General features: G+C 38.4%; 1 protein-coding gene across 1 annotated transcript; it reads right to left on the bottom strand.

The window, feature by feature from the left end:
* Positions 1 to 571: 571 nt before the first annotated feature.
* On the bottom strand, positions 572 to 15515 carry pnp6 (purine nucleoside phosphorylase 6). Its single transcript, XM_074677561.1, has 6 exons — positions 15322 to 15515; positions 10704 to 10873; positions 10493 to 10596; positions 4728 to 4903; positions 4427 to 4617; positions 572 to 2646 (listed from the first exon to the last, which is right to left on the bottom strand). The coding sequence occupies exons 1-6, from the start codon at positions 15354 to 15356 to the stop codon at positions 2450 to 2452; spliced, it is 873 nt and encodes a 290-aa protein (XP_074533662.1). The 5' UTR covers positions 15357 to 15515; the 3' UTR covers positions 572 to 2449.
* Positions 15516 to 18864: the final 3349 nt, after the last annotated feature.

Genomic DNA, 18864 nt, shown 5'->3' with positions numbered 1-18864 from the left:
TGCATCTTTGCAGCAGACGTCTCACTTTTCCCTGCGAAGCTAAGCTGTGAGGCTTCAGTGTAAATACAACCCAGCTGAGTGGAGGTGTTTGTGTTAGCACGCTGCCTGCTTCATTTGTATTAATATTTCAGCTCCACAGTGGGCTGCACCCCCACATGCTATAAGGGGATGAATTATGTAACAGAAAGGAGCAGAGCATGGAACAGCCATTTCCACTTCCTCTCCATCTCACAGCGTCCTCGTCTGAGCTGTGTTTAAAGTGAAGGATTAACGTGTGGCTGGAGATGCAGGCAGGGAGGAGGGGTGGTGTGATGATAAGGTGCAAATGTTTGTTTTGGAGGGGAATGAAGAGGGGGGAGTCTTCACTTCATCTAACTTTTTACAGGTGTCATCATGACTGTTTGCCTGAAAGCAGAAGGGACTGCTTTATCTGCCCTGACTGATTCAGGGATGTTCAGTAAATTCCCTGTCCTTCACAAGAGCACACAAACATTTGCAAAGTTTTCACATCACGAAACACCATGTTCATTAAACCAGAGATTTTATTGACAACATAAAGAAACTGATAATAAAAGACAGATTTGGAATAAAAGACGTTTGTATGGTAACCAAATTAGAAACTAACATAAGAACTTGTACATTTCAAGTATAATGATACAGTGGAGCATCCAACACTGTTTAGAGTTTGTCAAATAAATAAAAAATGTGGAAACTGAAGCAAAATCTGAAGTTGTGCATATCCAGGATCATCTTTAATAGAATCATCTATACTTAAACAAGCTTCCCTGTTCGTTATGAGAGCAGCAGCTCCCTGGTTTCTGCATTTTGATGATGGCAGTTTTTACCCCGAGTGTAATTCCCCTTTAAGACTTCCATTAGCATCTTGATGATAAGCCTGATATAAATGGTCTAAGAGGTGGACCTGCTGATCCAGGATTTCTTTGGCCTTTCCAGCTCTAATGAATGAGTCGGTCAAAGGAACCTGGCAGGAGGCTCCAAATCAGTGCAGGGAAGATTGAAAACTGCAGGCCTGGGTAATACAGCTCTCCTTGATATTACAGTGCTGTGGTCTCTTGTTGTACAAATAAAACTGATCTGTGCAATCCACTGCAGAAAAGCTTTCATACATCACGACTGCTTGTCTTAATCAGCCTTTAGCTTTGTGTATTTATAGTAGATTTTATTGTGCTTTTTTATTGTGATAAATTAGATTTCTTCACATAAAAATGCTTGCTAAGACGAAGAACCATTCATAAATAGCAAATGTTTAAATAAAATGTTGCTACATCGTGATGAAGCCAAGTCTATTTTCCTTTTTCCATGAAGATACATGAAATATTTGGATATTATTTTATGCATTTTGACACATTTATACAAGTAGATATATTAGAGAGATAAAATAATATAATTTTATATTAAAAATAAGCAAATCTGATTCATCACATGCAGGATGTAAATATAATTTCTTGATTTGTAGCTAAAATAAATGTCTATTAAACACTGATTATCACAAGCGATCGCAAAACAAAGGATGAATAACAGCCAGTTGGCCCTACTGATCCTTTTTAGTCCAAATAATTATTCTGATTCTTTTCTTCTGTCACACTGACTGTTAATTGGACAACGGACTGTCGTTTTTGAGCCCTGCACCAGCAGGAGGAGGCAAAAGTGCAAAGTGTTTCCCAAGCACATCATGAAGTAGAACCGGTGCATTCAAAGATGAAGCTGTGTGCTACTGCCTCACTGAAGGGACAAAAGGTGTAAATAAAATGTAAGTAAGTAAAATGTAAGGTTAAATCTTCATGATAGATAATATTTCAAGGTGAGGAAAAGTAAAAACATTTTGATCTACAGAACATTCAGGAGAACAGGATGCGTTTATCTAAAACACAGTTATACCATACTGAGGTCTCATGTGTAAAATAGTCACCTACTTGTTAAATAGTTTTGTAGCACTAGGTAAAAAGCTGTGAGTGAGGTCTTTGTCTTGTTGTGCTTCACCGCTCAAACCAAAGGCAACAGTGATGTGTGCTATGGACTATCAGTGCAGCACATACAAAACTGCGACCAAAGAGGCCGCTGAAACTCTGCTCCATCGTTGAAAGAAAATAGTTGGTATTCCCCCATGTTATCTTTTCCTTCAGATAGAAATGAAGGCTGCACCATAAAAATAAAATGTTTGTAGAAGTAATGTGAAAATCTATCTCTTAGCACCACTTGGGCAACTGTTTGTATTTCACCCAGCTAGAGCTGTGGGTGTCATGTTTTTAACATCAACCAGAACTTCACCCATCCCCACCCTTTCAATATCAACAAAACAACAACCAAAAAATTAAAACTGATCCACATTAACATGATTATCCCACTGTGAGCACACACTGATTACCGTTTGTCCAAATCTAACAACCACAGGTGACTTTGATTTCGAGCTACATTTGGTGTTTAAGCCCTAGATCTTGGTGATGAGGTGGCTGACGAGCCTCTGCAGGTCCTGCTTGCGATCCTCGGTAGCCTTCAACACTTCCTCATGGTTTGCCCTCTCAGTGCTGTCGTAGTCAGTCACCACCTTGTTGGTGATGAGCGACATTCCCAGGACACGCAGGCCGCAGTGACGAGCCACCACCACCTCAGGCACGGTGCTCATACCTGAACAGAGAAGAGAGAGAGGTTTAGGTGTGGTTTAAGACACAGAAGACAATCTCTCACTATCTGTCTGTCTTTACGCATCAGTCATCCCAGTGTTCTGTCTAATGCACAATCATTTCATTATTTTCTGGTCAGACAATGATTCACTCCCTACAATTCAATCCTACATTTCCCACCATGCAATTTAAAAGTGATTTTATAAGATATCCCCTACCTGACGTAGAGCTGTGTCTTTAAAGCTTTCTCACAGGCTTCTATAATCAAATCTTAATCTTCAATCACTGCTGACATCATCAGGGCTTATTTTCCTCAGTTTGACTGAGCTCCTGTAGAGACTCAGGAGGACGTTATATAACAGAAGTGTGGAAAAACTGACAACTGACAACTAAACTTAAAGTGGGTAATCTAAGCAATGTCCCCTTTTACGGGCTGATTCATTGACTGATGATTAAAAAAATCTGATATTTGTTCAGCATCAACCTCCTCAAGGGACATATTAAATCAGACATTTAAATTCATGATGAAGAAAGACATGTCTTTGAAGTCATTCACACTAAATTGTTTTTTTGTTGTTGTTGTTTAAATTGGAGGTCATGATAAAATGCACAGGACTTTTACGGGAATGATTATGATGACATTTCTGTCCTCATTCTGCTTCACCTTTCTCTGAGCTTTGCTTTTTGCATACCTCTAAACACAGATGAGCCAAATGTCCAAACTTCAACATAATTTTTATTATCACTAATGATACAGTTAAAGCTCTTTTTATGCCATTGTTTCTTTTGGGTCAGGGAATGCACTCCTGGTATTTACACCTCAGCTTTGTGGTTGTAATTATTCTTCCATAAACAGCCTATTTCTGCCCTGTCAGCCATGTTGCTATTAGCTGCAACACAGAATACATTTCAAAACAGAGCATTTTTCTGCATTTCCTGTTCATCATTTTTAAATGACTAAACTAGAAAAGCACTCAGAGAGCGCAGACCTCCACCAAGCATATTGTAATTGTCACACAACACTTCAGTCCTACTTTAATGTTATACTCCCTTTCAGCAGACTGTCTGCTACAATTTGGTGTTAGCTGCAGGTTTGTACGATAATTTGTTTCCTGACAGTGTTGAAAATTATTATGACCCAGCACATATAGCATATTCCAGATCTTAGTATCCAGAATATTACCAGGATCTGGATCATTCTTTAACATCTGTCAGAAATTATGGTGACCTTGTCTTGTATTGTTTAGCAAAGCAATCTGACCATTTATAGTAGAGTTATATACACATATGGTGAAAACAGCCCTATCTCACAATGATAAAGAATCCTTTAAAAAAAATCCTGGATCCAGACGGTGATCTGGATTCAATCACTTCTTCCTTATCTCATTTTGAACATTTCCTGAAAATTTCATCAGGATCTATTTTTTACTTTTTTAGTTATGTTGTTCACAGGCAAACAGACGAACTCTCCCAAAAACATAACCTCCTTGGTGGGAGTAATTATTTGAGAATTAATGTCACTCAAAGTGTGTCTGTTTTTATGTTATGAGTGATCTGATTGGAGAAATCAAGGTAAATCCTGTCGTTTTAAAAGCTCAGAGTTTCATTCTTAAGGAATCATTTCTATCATTTTCAAAGCTTGATTCTCACACATTGACATCCTTTTTTTCTATCCTCAGCATGTCCTCATATTCACTCTACTATCACTAGTAAGCATCATACTGAGAGATCTTCCCAGGACACATGAGTCTCCATTTAAGTGAGCATGAGGGAGCTGAACTGACCCACAGCATCAGCCCCCAGCGTCTGCAGGAGTTTGCACTCTGCAATCGTCTCATACGTCGGTCCAGCCAACATGCAGTAAACTCCTTCCCGTAGAAAGCTGTCGCAGCCCTGCTCCTCTGCTGTCTGCTTGACCAGAGCCCTCAGCTCTCTGTCATATGCGTCTGACATGCACGGGAAACGCACTCCAAACCTGGACACATATAAAAAAAATTAATGAATAAATAAATTGGACACATAAAAACACATGTGAAATAAATCAACTGCAGTTTGGTTTCATTTTGTTTAGTGAGATGTTTGTACCTGTCATCATTGCTCCCACACAGTGGGTTCTGCCCTGCAAATCCTGGCAAATTGATTTGATCCTTAATGAGCATGATGTCTCCCACATTGTAGCAGCCATTGAGCCCCCCCGCTGCGTTTGTCACAATCAGGGTCTCAACACCCAGCAGGAAGAAGACTCGCACTGGGTATGTCACCTGGAGAGACAACCATGCTTCGGCTTAGAGACTGACACTGTCATTCTTTGATTGCTCTGATGTTAATCAGATCATTAGAAATGAGAGATACAAGCTGGAGTTCATCCTGGAACAATGAAGGTGAACATGATGAGATGAGAAACAAATAATCTACTAGTTGCGTTCAGATTTTGGGGGGGGTGTTGCTTTCTGATGACCCCATGTCTAAAATGATAATCTTTTTGTTAGATTTACATTTCTTATTGGAGCTGCCTGTGTTACAGTTTTGTAAACTATTATCCAATTATTTTAAGGTACTGGGTACCTGGATAAGGTCAGTGCTGGTTTGCTTACGCAGGCCTGTTTGACAAGTTTGCATGTAATAATTACATTCTTTGTCGTGAACTGACGTGTTCATCTGAAGCTGTTAATTGTGAGGTGACTCTGCTGCATTGTTTGGCTTTTGGGAGCTGTATTTCCTGTTGAGCGAGTTTGTGGTCAGTATTGATTTTTTGTGTTGCTTAGTAAAAGGAAGAAAACACAGTCAGAGAAAGAGAGAACACTTAGAGGAGCTTTCCCAGAGGTTCAGTGGTCTGCTGGCTGAGATAAATGCTAATGATGCTCACAATAAACAATAATGATAACATCCTTATGCTCAGAATTGATGTATTCATATTTACTCACAATATTTCAAAGCATGTTGTATACACACCATCTTATTTTAACATGTTAGAATGCTTCAAACTGGCCTATGGGCACGAACAACTCAGTACATATTTGTTTGCATGAGTTTGCAGAAATTGGGCCTCATTCACTAACTGTGTGTACGCACAAATATGTGCTTAAACCATGTGCAAATGTTTTACTTACTTTTTTAATTTAATTCATGACATGCTTAAACTACTTTCAGAAAAACAAATAAAACAACTTTAATAGAATTCAGTAATACAAACTGTAAATTGACTAAATGCATTAAATAACCATGAGATTGATGTCTTTTCACCCTTATCATACTTAAAATATTGAATCTTAAAAAAAATAACTTTGTTAGCAATGAAATATATGAAAAGGTACACATTAAATGATAGATTTTTAATGATGCCCCTCTCAGTTTTGAACTATTCTGATTCACTAATATACCCAAGGTGGTCAGAATTACATTGGTTGGTACACGTTTCATGAATCTGACAGTGATTTTGCAAACACGTTTATTTTATGGGCAAAGTAAGAACATTTCTACGCATTTAATAATGAAAAAGGCTTGATGTGTCTGAAAGTAGAAAAGAAAGTTGACCGTAGGCAGTCCAACACATACACCCACCAGCCACTATGTTTGACACACCTGTCCAACTGCTTGTTCATGCAAATTTCTAATCAGCCAATCACATGGCAGCAACTCAATGTATTTAGGCATGTAGACATGGTCAAGACGATCTGCTGCAGTTCAAACCGAGCATCAGAATGGGGAAGAAAGGTGATTTAAGTGACTTTGAACGTGGCATGGTTGTTGGTGCCAAACGGGCTGGCCTGAGTATTTCAGAAACTGCTGATCTACTGGGATTTTCACCCACAACCATCTCTAGGGTTTACAGAGAATGGTCCAAAAAGAGAAAATATCCAGTGAGCGGCAGTTCTCTGGAAAAAAATGTCTTGTTGATGCCAGATGTCAGAGGAGAATGGACAGACTGGTTGGAGCTGATAGAAAGGCAACAGTAACTCAAATAACCACTGGATACAACCGAGGTCTGCAGAAGAGCATCTCTGAACACACAACACGTTCAACCTTGAGGCAGATGGGCTACAGCAGCAGAAGACCACACCAGGTGACCCTCCTGTCAGCTAAGAACAGGAAACTGAGGCTACAATTCACACATCTACACCAAAACTGGACAATAGAAGATGGAAAAACGTTAAACGCCACAGCCAACCCGAGTATTGTTGCTGACCATGTCCATCCCTTTATGAGCACAGTGTACCCATCTTCTGATGGATACTTCCAGCAGGATAATGCTCCATTTCATAAAGCTGGAATCATCTCAGACTGGTTTCTTCAACATGACAATGAGTTCACTGTACTCAAATGTCCCCCACAGTCCCCAGATCTCAATCCAATAGAGCACCTTTGGGATGTGGTGGAACAGGAGATTCTCATCATGGATGTTCAGACGACAAATCTGCAGCAACTGTGTGATGCTATTACGTCAATATGGAGCAAACTCTCTGAGGAATGTTTCCAGAACCTTGTTGAATCTATGCCATGAAGGATTAAGGCAGTTCTGAAGGCAAAAGGGGGTCAGACCTGGTACTAGCAAGATGTATCTAATGTAGTGGCGGGTGAGTGTGTGTACGTCAAAGGTCACGATAAGAAAAACATGATCTCATCTCATCTTATGTCTTCTCACTTTATGCTTACAAAGAACAAATTCAGTTCCTCAACATAGAGTGAGCCCAGCACAAGTTCACAGAAAAGTATACCTCTCCACAAATATCCTGGAGCACATATATCCGACTGCGTCTCTGGCTGACTCAGACCTTTGTTTGTTCAGTTCGAGGCAGCTCAGCTCTGTTTAAAGTGTAAACTGAAGTATCATAATGCAAGCAGCTTTGTATAACTAAGAGTATAAAACTGTGTTTTTATGATTATGAGGGATTATAGGGATCGTTTACTGAGGAGATGGAGCATCACAGCTGGTAATATAATAAAACCAGCGTACTGTTTCTCCACAGGACAAAGTCCTCCACACACTATGACAGACTGAGTCTCATCACAGTTAGCAGATGATCACTCAACACCGAGAAAAAGTTAAGTCTGCGTTGTGTGCCACATGAAGGGTTTGTCACCCTCGTCCAAGGGCAATGGGAACACCAAGGACACACAGTTTGATATTATACGACCATAAAATCATATTGCAGGGTTGGGATAAAACTTATGACAGTCTGAGAGCAGCTGCAGTCATATGGTAGCCGACTGTGTGACAAGAAGAGCAGAGACTTTTAAATTCCACGGTTTTAATAACAGACCCACAGAGGCGAAGACGGTGAATGATTTTCTCAGCGAAAGACAAAGTCAGAGTTTAAACTGACAGTTTGAGCTCTGTGCAGTTTATCATTGACATCAGCAAGAAATGAGTAAGTCTGGGAAAGAAAGTGAAAGAAAGCCACCTGCAAAACCACAGAGAGGGAATAGCCATTTTCTCTTCAATAACATGTGCTCATAAGCAAAACACACAGGTCCAAGACAGATGGCTGGTTTTCTCAAATCAAACTAATTAACTTAGGAATGGACCTAACTGTCTCAACAATATGTCCTTAAACACATTTTTATGGTTGCTTGTTACTTTTTGCACCCAAGCACTATTATCCCACAATTGGTATTAACTAGGAACCTCTGGTAAATTGTGAATGATCTCCTGCCATCAGTGTTTGGTGTGGCTCATTCACACAGGATAAATGAAGCCTCTGATTCTCTCAAATTTACAGACCATCCTGAGGCCTCATCACCCTCTGGAGCCTGCCATACACTTATAAAAAAGATGTCCACATGTTGTCAACTTCCAAGAAGAAAGCACATTGAAATTTTAGGATGCACTGAACCATTCATTGGGCAAGGTTTAGCTACTTTAGTGTTGGGCCAAACACCTGGTTTTCCCCTTTATTTGATCAGATATGCAGATTTCATGAGTGCCAAAAACAACAAATAAAGCACTGCACTTTTTCTACACACTTCCTATTAAAAAATAGGGAATTGCTTTGCACAACAAGGAAAGAAACAATCTATTAATAGATTTAAGTTGCTTTCCCTTCAAACAGGTCTCCATACTGTGCAGAAAACTGATGTTCCTTGGGGCACAGATGGCCTAGTGGTCTAGGCTAAACTCAGTGAGATTTGCTCTAGAGCTGATGGGCCAGGTTCGGATCCAGCCTGTGACCTCTGCTCTGCATGTCACTCCTCCCCACTCACACCCTGCTTCCTGCTCTATCCACTGTCCTTCCTCGTAAAAAAAATAAAATAAAATAAAATAAATCAATTTAAAAAAACCTTTGGATTCGTTCGTGATTCTGTTACTGACACAAGGTCAGACTTCCTCTGCTTTTATTACAAATAATCGGAGGTCTCAGGGTAACACCAACCCCATGTGAGAAGAGCTTGTTTATAATATGTTTCTAAATGTATAAGACAGTCTGACACTGAAAATGTACACTGGACATAACTGATTCCTGGGTGATATTTTCTGATACAGGTGATGGGTGATAAGTGCTGTTTTAATATGAGTGTGAGGTAGAACAAAACCCATTGTTTTAACTCACCCTTCTGATCCCTTCATTTTCTATTACCATCGCTGGGTCAAAAATCTTATTTAGCAAGAAAAAGCAATAATTTGAACTCGGCATATCGGATATTGGATTTTTGCCGATATCCGATATGCCGATAAATCGAAACCCCTTTTGGCCGATGTCGATAATCACAAGTTTGTTTGTTTTTTTCACTGTAAAGAAAGCTAAGTCCATCCTGTACTGGAATTTAGATGTGACTCTTATTGTGACGGTCTCATTTGTTTAAGAAACACACATAAAACAAGACAAAAAACATTTGATTTTACCATGAATAAGAAATGTATTATTTTCTCAAACTCAAGACATTCAGTATTGAAATACAGAAAAATAATTTCTTTAGATCACATGAACTTTAAATGTACAATGCATTTTCAAACATAACCAAGCTGCATTTGATTATTTTAGAGCTACTGTAACAACCTGGTGACAGACACAGAGCTCTGCAGTGCAAATAAACGAAGTGCTACATTTTATTTAAGGAGCTTGTTTTTCAGATGGAAAATAATAATAATCCTAACTGAATAGCACCTTATTGGCTGTGACTATCTGCAGAAATTTTCATATCTGCCAATACCGATAAACGTGTTTTTAAGCTTTTATCAGCCGATACCGATATTGCACCGATAATATCGTGCATCCCTACTTTGAACTAATCTCCAATTTTCAGCAGAAATAAATTACTTCAGACACAGAAAAAGTGCAGCTTCAATTACCCTCCATTTGTTGATTTTTAACAAACTGATATCACAGCAATATGGCACACCCAGTGAGCAGAAGCAGTGTAATCTTTCATCAGTTTTGACTAAAAGCAGTATTTGTGAAGAGAAGAGAATTTTCATTTGGTTGATTTGTGATTGATACAATTTTATAAAGCATGTGGTCTCATGTCACCTCATTAAAGTGTGCAAATATAACTACATCAGCTTCTATTGTCGCCTCAAATAAGTTTGCTTCTGCTGTCCATGATTTCTAAATCAGATGGACTGAAGTACATACATACCTTAAATTGGGAAAGTCTAAGTTGATTTTTTTAATGCTTAATGGCTGTTGTGCAGAAAATAAGCTGGGTGCTGACCACAAACATGGATTCATTTAAAAAGGAAACTAGTAAAGCTTAGATCTGTTCCTCATTTGTGTAGCTTTAACTTCAACGAATGCAGAGGATGTCTGACATCAGCATTTTCATGGTGAGCATATTAGCGTCACAGCCCTGGAAACTTGCCACTGGTGAAACCTTTAGCTGAAGACTATTGACCTGGTGTTGCGTCAGCTTACCGTGTGTATGTTGTAGCCCTCATAGAAGTGGAATCTCCCCTTCATGCAGACACACTCGTGACCCTGCAGCGTACCAAACACCAGCTGACCTGCATGGCCTTGCACTGCATGACATACATTCATCATTAGCAACTTCTCACATGCCTATGAATAATTTTCCAATATTTACAACGAGTTTCAAACACAAAGCAATTCATAACAGATGGCTTACCAGTGCTGGTGGGAAAACGTGGAATATCCTTGTATGGGAACACAGTTTTGTTGTCTAGCAGCTCTGCCAGATCACCAAGGCCTGAACCACAGATGATGGCAATCTTAGGACGCTGCTTTGTGTTAGCCAGCAGCCAGTCTGCTGTCTCTTTATACTCCTCATAGCTATATCTGGAAAAAAATTGAGAAATCAATCAATGAGAACTGTTTCTAATTAACACCTATTGCATTTTTTGAAAGTAAAATCTTTGTTGGTGGATAAGAAAGAGCAGGAATACACACCAAACCACAGCAGATGAAGCAAACATTCAGCCCTGTCTAAGTTAACAAAAGTATGAACAAAATAGACAATATGAATGAGTTTGTAAAAGTTTATGGACAAGTAAAAAGGTTAAGAAAAACAAGGCATTGTTAGGATATCCTCTATCTGGAAACAAAAACCAAGTTAGCAACAAGAAACTGTTCTGCATTAAGAAATCAAGGAGGGGGGGGAAGTTATCCAAAAAGGAAATATGTGACTGATCAGCAAAACTTACACTGTCAAGGTAACAAAGTAAACTTTATCCACACCCACATGTCTATATGCTCACCAGTAATATGATGGACAAAGTACTGCTGATTGTTTTTTAAAGAGGTGCTGTTATGATAGTTTTATAACAGGGGATATACAGTAACAATACTGAATCTCCATTCTGCACTTGGCCAGATTTTTAAATTGCTACATATCTTTTTTTTATCTTGTTTTTTTGGAGAAAAAAAACATTGCTAATTTTCAAGAAGTTGCAGTAGAACAACATCAATTGCTATTGAATTGTTATTGCTACTTACCTTTAAAAATAAGTATCGGAAGAATGCATGTTTACTAAAAACTATACTAAAAAAGGGGCCAAAACCACCCAGTTCATCAAATATGATCCAAAATTACATCAAAACAAAAAGATGCAGCAATATTTTTGTGGATTTTATGAAAATGTTTAATAAAAAATATAAGTTCCAAAAGAATGACAGTTTTCTAGCTAGGCTCTACAGGGTTGTAGTAGATGTAGACCAGTCATTCCCAAAGTCTGGGTCCTGATCCACTGGTGGGTCGACAGAGTTTTTTTGTGGGTTGCCAAGTAAGATTCCAGAATGTTTACATGAAATACATGAGAAGAAACAGAGCTTGTTACAGTTGTGCAGTGACGTCACACTGAAAGAGACTTGAAAAGATGCCTTTACTTCATTCTGGATGAGTAAACCCAACACAGGTGTAATACATTTGTCAAATATGACTCTTAGGCATGTTAACTGGTACAAAAGATGTAAGATAATGCAGAAACATCGTTAAAGAACCTTATCTTTTATCTGTGCACATTTATCCTGTCAATTGATTTACAGATTGGACATATTTTGGATTGGGTCGTCGGGGCTTGTTCCTCCAAAAAATGGGTCACCAATAAAAAAGTTTAGGAAACACTGATGTAGACTATCACAAGACTTGCTAAAATTATGAAGTCATCACATGAGGATCTCCTAAGTTGTTAAGTCAGGCTTCAAACACCAAGGGATTTGCCCCCAACAACCTGTCTTCCAGATGGTTGACCAATCAGATGGAAGGGGGTATGTGGTGCGGGGAGCCTTAAAAAGACAGCAGCTAAAACAAAGCAATCAAGACATGGGCTGTAATAAGGGTTTTCTAAACCACTACTGTGAAAAATATAGAGTTTTTTTATTCTTATTTTTTTAGCAGTAAATCACATAAGGTTTCTACTGGGCAACAACTGGACGGTACCAAGCCTGACAAAGAATGACGCTACCTTTCTAAGCATGAGCAATGTATCATATTGATGGGGAATGAACTTGTTCAGTTTCACACTAACAACACACACAGTATTTCCTGTCTATCACTTGATTCAGTTCAAAGATGAGCTGAATGAAAAATCTTAAAAATGCACAAGTAAAGTACTTCAAAAGATCAAAAAATGATAACAATAAACAAACTTTGTACAACACATGATTTTACTCTGCCGTTTTAAGCCTACCTGTAAAATCATTATTCAGGGATGCTGATTTGATTGGAAACACCTCAGAGAACTACATCAAACGAGTCTGTAGCTGTGTAACTCTGATTATAAATCTGGTTGTAAAGCTATAACCTTGTTACTGTTCCCGCTACGCCCCAAGCTTTGTTAATAAAACACAGACTGAGACTTCAGGCTGCAGCCTTCCCTGGAACAATATGCAGCAGGCCAGGACCTGATGGTTTTGAGCCACTGTTAAAGCTGCCATATGAGCTGATGGCTGCGTGAGAGTAGTTTTTAATGCTAACCCTCCAAAGAGAGTTACATCTAGATCAAAAACAAGTTCAGAAACCGTTCATTTCAGTAGTTAGTTGGATCTCTGATCTGTGAAATACACCACAGGTTAGCATTTTGTAAGACTTAATGAGGCAATTAAACAAGTAAAGAAGAAACTAGTGTGATACAATTGTAGTTTCCATTATGAGCCTGTCAGCCACAGAAGTTGCCCTTTACGTCATGCTTCAGGTGGTAATGGCAGATTTACACAAACACTGCGTGAGCAGAGAGTTTGGAAATGACTGACAGCCATTCAGGTCATTTAACCTGACAGCAGTCTTCTCTTGAGTAACTCATAAACCAAAGACACAGATTCATAAACACATCAGCTGGAATGGTCAATATAACTATAAAAAGAAAATATCCTTTCCAACAAAACATGATATCGTTTTAATGTGTTTGCTATATTTTATACAGGTGAGTGTAAACTGGCTTCATAAACAGACGGGAGGGGAGGGGAGAAATTGTTTGTTTCTAAGTGCTCTCAGTCCAATAAACCAGACTGACTACAACTAACAGACAAGAAAAAATGTTTAAGCCACAGGCATTCTGACAATAGCTAACCTACACGTTCCACTCAACAGGATCCTTAAGCTTTTTGGCCTCGCTAGTCTTGATCCATGCTGTTTATGATTGAACAGTGCTATTGCCAACTTCTGAGATAGTCTCTCTTATCCCATAATAAATGTCGAATTAAAACCCTGCTGAAACATCAAACTAAGGAAACCTTTAGGAATTCAGTTCCATGAGTGTTAACTCATGGATGGCTCCAACAGACCAAAAAGCCATTCACTTATCCATTCTATAAAGCCATCTTTATAGTCAACGTGTTTACAGTCTGGAACAACAGGATTTTGGTATAGCTTATTTCTTAATGAATACTTTTAAACAAACTTTAAAGTTGAAGATAATAAAGTTAAGAGTTTGACACATTTATTTTATATTCATTCTGTTTTAGCACAAGGTTAACTTTACTAACATTGAGAAACTTTGTTTCTTGCTATGTCAACCCAAGATTAGGATCAGTCACCTTATCCAGTATGAGCAGTTTATGGATTGTAGTGACAGCTGAGTGTGCTTAATAGTAGTTGTTCTTTCTTGTAGTCAAAATTTTGACTGACATTCTAGAAAAATCACACATGAATTGCTATAATAAATGCTATTATTGAGGCTTAAGATCGTCATTGTACATTCAGCTGTAAGTTAAAGTTTCTTCAGTACTAGTGTACTTCATCTCTTGTACACTTGTGGATAAAATTTATGTTTGGTGCCTTCCTTTCAAAATAATACGTAATTTTTCTTCTACTTAAAATTAGTGGGCCTACCTCAAATCTCATCAAAAAGTATGTATCAAAGTATGATTATTTTTTATTCTGAAAGTTACTAAAGATCTGTTTTGGAAGCAAGTTGGACACCCTGAAGGTTTTCTGCGCCACCAACATCTCTAAAATCTTCCCATTCTCTTTCTTATGGTTATTGTAATAATCTATCTATATATATATATATATATATAGATTTTTTTTTCAGATTTTGCCACAAAAAAAAATCTTTCTTATTAGCTATCCGTAGTCCATGTCCTGTGCCTCCTTGTTTATCATAGGTGATTAATTAAAAAGTAACATCATATCATTTTCATTGATAATGCAGGTCACGTCCGACCCGTGTTATGTAACAGCATAGGAGGTAACCAGATGAGCAGGAAATGAGCAGCATTTCCCCTCCTCAGGCTCGCCCTGGCTTGGAGCTGTCCAGGGTGCTGCTGGAGCTCAACATTCAGGCAAACGATCAGAGAGAGTGTCGGGACGGCCCCGAGGCAGTCACGGCACAACATCCGTCAAACACAAGCGAGTCTGACCAGTCTTAGTTATTGCTAAGCCTCCAAGGCTCTAAATGGACGAAAAAACAAAAAACCTCAGGGCTTCTACGTCCAATGAGCAGTCAAGGGAATATTTTGAGATACAGCTAACCTAACATAACAAGCTAGCATAACACAATATTACCACGCTGCACCTGTAGCGCGCACAATGACGTCAGGTGGGGGTCATCCCAAGAGGAAAGCCCATATTGTCTGGTAATGCCAAGAAACAAGACGAGGTCACATGTTACTGTTATCTCACCTTTTCTGAGTGTTAATGTAATTTAATACACTCTCCAGTGACAACACAAGTGTCCTGCACTGAAGCAAACAGATATAGCGTTATACACCAATGCTACACAGGGTAGCCTTGACAACCATGAGGCTCATTCACACTCTCCGCCAGCATTCAGTGTTCCCAGTCCTACCTGCTCTGACACAGGCTGGAGGATCCCGCTTCCATTCCCGATGACGAGCTGGATCAATCTGCTGATAAGTCGACCTTGTGGAAGGTGTAGATAGGTGCTGTGCTACGTTTACAGGGGTTAAGCTGCTGATGGAGATTCTGCCTCGGAGTGACAGAGGGGCGCAGGTCTTACTGCGTCCTCACGTCACGGCGTTAAGTACGAAGGGGGCGGGGTCTAAGCCGACTGCCGGTCCCTTTGAAAACACACAAATCCAATTTTCTACAAGGCTGGGCAGCTCACTGATCCGTTCCCTGACAGAGACAAGGCTGGGAAAATATGAAGAAAGTAGAAAAGAAAAAGAGAGATACTTTTTATAAAGCTCAGATAACAGATAAGCTTTGTAGAGCTGTACAGGGAAGGACTAAAGTGTCCCAAGTTACAGACTTCAACTCTGCGGCACGCCTCACAAGTCTGTGTCTCATCTGACACTATCTTTCTCTCCCTTTCTCTTAGAGACAGAGCGACAGACACACATTCACACACATGCACACACATACACACTCTCACACAAAAGCTGTAGAACAATTCAATGTGATGACTAATGGGTTACAAGGAGTGACTGAAAGTTAGAGAAGAGAAAGCAAAAAGTGAGTATCAGCAGCTGTTGCTGACTGGAGAGAGAACAATAAACCAGGATGGCATGATGTCAGATGAGCACTTCATAAATGTTTATGATAACTAGCTCTGTATTGCGTTGTAAAACTTTAATTCCACATCAACCAACTCATTAACATACTTTATGGTCTACTTTTGGTTTGTCAACGAGTATTGTTCAGTGGAGTGACATCAACGTTTGCTTTTTAAATTAGGGTTTTTAAACATGGAGAAGAAGTCGTATTGCACTGGATAAAAAAAAGGTTTTCTTTAAATGAGAAGACAATGAAAGAATTTTATGGTCCAAATTAAACCATTATAATAAATCACTATAGGAGCTTTCAGTTTAGGGAAAATATCCATCAGTTAGGGTCAAAGTACTTCTACAATAGTTAAAGAAAAGAGCAATTCACTCTCACTTTGTGAAGTTCCAGTGTAAACATGTATGTTCTAAGTTTGGGATGAATATGTGGATTTGTAAAACTGTAGATTAATTTTAGACATTCCTGTCTTGCATTGCTCACTGAGCTTTCAGATCCACTTAGTTGCCCCATTTGTCCTCAGAATGACCCTTTGTTCTCACACAGAGTGCGCAATTAGAAAGGGTTTATGTGCATGTGTGACTGTGTGTATGGTGAGTGTGAAAAAAATATTGTAGTGAGGGAAATTGTGTTTTTATTTTTATTTATTTATCTATTTTTACATAATTAGGGACTTTTCTTTTAATAACACTTTTTTTTATTTGTTTGTTTACATGTGCAGATGATATACAGATATACATCACTAAGGTCAAATATTCTGATTGGTCAAAAGTTTTTTTTAGTGACAAGATCTCCCTGACATTCTGTACTGCCACGAAAGCACCATCAGCTGTAAAAAAAAATAAAAAAAAAAAGGGGGGGGGGGGGGGGGTTGTTTTAAAAAGTGTATAAATAAGAAAGATAAATAAATAAAATCTTTACATCAAAATTTCACCTCAACTCTTTTTTTAACCTTTTATTGGCAACTAGGTAATGAGCAACATAATTTCTATGTTAGTTAAGCCAGATAGAACCCTGGCAGGGTCAGAATGTTTGGCGTAACCACGATAGATTTGCTGGACATGTGGGTTACGTTTTGATGCCACATCCACTCGTCACAATATGTGCTGGTACTACAGAAACTTAGTGTTTTATCTATGGTTCACCATATACTTCAGGGCAAAAGCCAAAATCAACCCCACTTTTTAACAACATTAAAAAAAAAAGTTTGTATAGTAACACCCGTTGTGCTGAAAGATAGTCATGATTAAATCACAAATTTTGATTTCACCAATAATATTTCTCAGACACTAAATTTGTACTAGTCTAGCCTTGCCAAGCAACAAAGTATGTGTATTCTTTATAAATGTAATTTCTATATGTATGACATTTCTTAAGAATAGAATGCATTAATGAAAACACACAAATGTTCTGAGTGGTCAATTAAAATAAACAAAAAAGAAGGAAAAAACCCATTATTTCAGAAAACTTCTAAGTAAAGAGTTTCCAAAAAGTCATTTAAGGCCCACGGTCTTCTCTCAGCATTTAGATGTTATTTATTTCTTCTGTCTCATTCTCCCTTTTTGATCAATTATATATATATATATATATATCAGTGGCGAACGGTGAGTACTACAGCTGGGCCTTCACCTCAGCCCTCACAGCCCAGAAAAGAAATCATCGCGGAAAAAAGTAGTTGACAAAGAACATTTTCATTGAATAAATAAAATAAAAATAAAAAAGAGGCTTTACATAAAACAATGAATAACATTATTAAGTGAGTTTACAAAACTTACTTAAATAACCTAAAATTATGAAGAAAATGTCTTTGGTTTTTATCTTTGTCAATCTGTGTCATACATAAACTCGTTACTTTTACCGATCGAGAGTGCTGGCAGGCTGCCAACACTCCTGAATATGGAGGGAGTCTCCCATTTTTTAAAACCCTTCTCTGGCTGTTCTCCTGGCTTATGATTTCTCCTAATTGTCCCTCAACTTTAAGTATACTCCTGTAATTGCTAATATTTTTTGAAAGTGAATCAAGTCCCGTACTTGGGCGTTATATCGGAAACTCAAAAACCATCCACCCCCTCTCTCTTAGTTGGTTTGATCCAAAGACGCTACAGCAGACCTAGAACAGTAGAGAGTTCAGGTGGAGGAGACTGACTGTGCCAGTGGAAGAGAGGAATCATTCAAAACAAATTGTCCCTTACAGTGCCCGTGATAGATGAAGTATTAAGACGTAAGCACTCGCACGAGCGCCACCAGATGCAATTTTTACTCGCACACGCTGAAAAAATGCTACCAAGCTAGCCACAACTTCGCTCTTGTCCTCTGCCATTCCTCTCACCGCTCTCACCGCTCTGCCCACTGTTCGGACTTCACGAAGGCCTACGCTCCTCTATTTTTGTCCCGCCCCCCAAAAAGTCAAATCGTGATTGGTCAATTTTCCTGTCTCTCTCCAAACCAAAACACATAGCCAGGCCTTCGTGAAGTCCTAACCACTAAATGAGCCAGCAAACTGGGCTCCGATAGAGATAACATGTTTCAAGACAGTAACCCTTTCATTGCTGAAGTGAACTTTGCAGAAGACTTAATTTCAAAACTTACATGATGTATTAAATGTATTTTATTCAACTAAATGAGAAATTATATATATATATATATATATATATATATATATATATATATATATATATATATATATATATATATATATATATATAGAGAGAGAGAGAGAGAGAGAGAGAGAGAGAGAGAGAGATGATACGTATATTTTTTGGTCCAGATTTTTTTTAAGGCCTAGAAGTCCCTGAAGGTTCCCCACTGATATATATATATATATATATATATATATATATATATATATATATATATATATATATATATA

This window comes from Halichoeres trimaculatus, unplaced genomic scaffold (genome assembly GCF_033239565.1).
Source record: "Halichoeres trimaculatus isolate MK-OKI-2021-1 unplaced genomic scaffold, fHalTri1.1 fHalTri1_scaffold_10, whole genome shotgun sequence".
In the NCBI taxonomy this organism is placed as follows: Eukaryota; Metazoa; Chordata; class Actinopteri; order Labriformes; family Labridae; genus Halichoeres; species Halichoeres trimaculatus.
The sequence above is the reverse complement of the archived record's forward strand: the minus strand, read 5'-3'. Positions and strand labels throughout refer to the sequence as shown.

Coding starts and splice junctions, on each gene's coding strand:
- pnp6 (XM_074677561.1), bottom strand. CDS start 15,356: ATGGAAGCGGGATCCTCCAGCCTGTGTCAGAGCAG. Junction 4,618..4,727: donor TGTGGGAGCAATGATGACAG/GTACAAACATCT, acceptor ATATGTGTCCAG/GTTTGGAGTGCGTTTCCCGT. Junction 2,647..4,426: donor GCTGGGGGCTGATGCTGTGG/GTCAGTTCAGCT, acceptor TTCTCTGTTCAG/GTATGAGCACCGTGCCTGAG.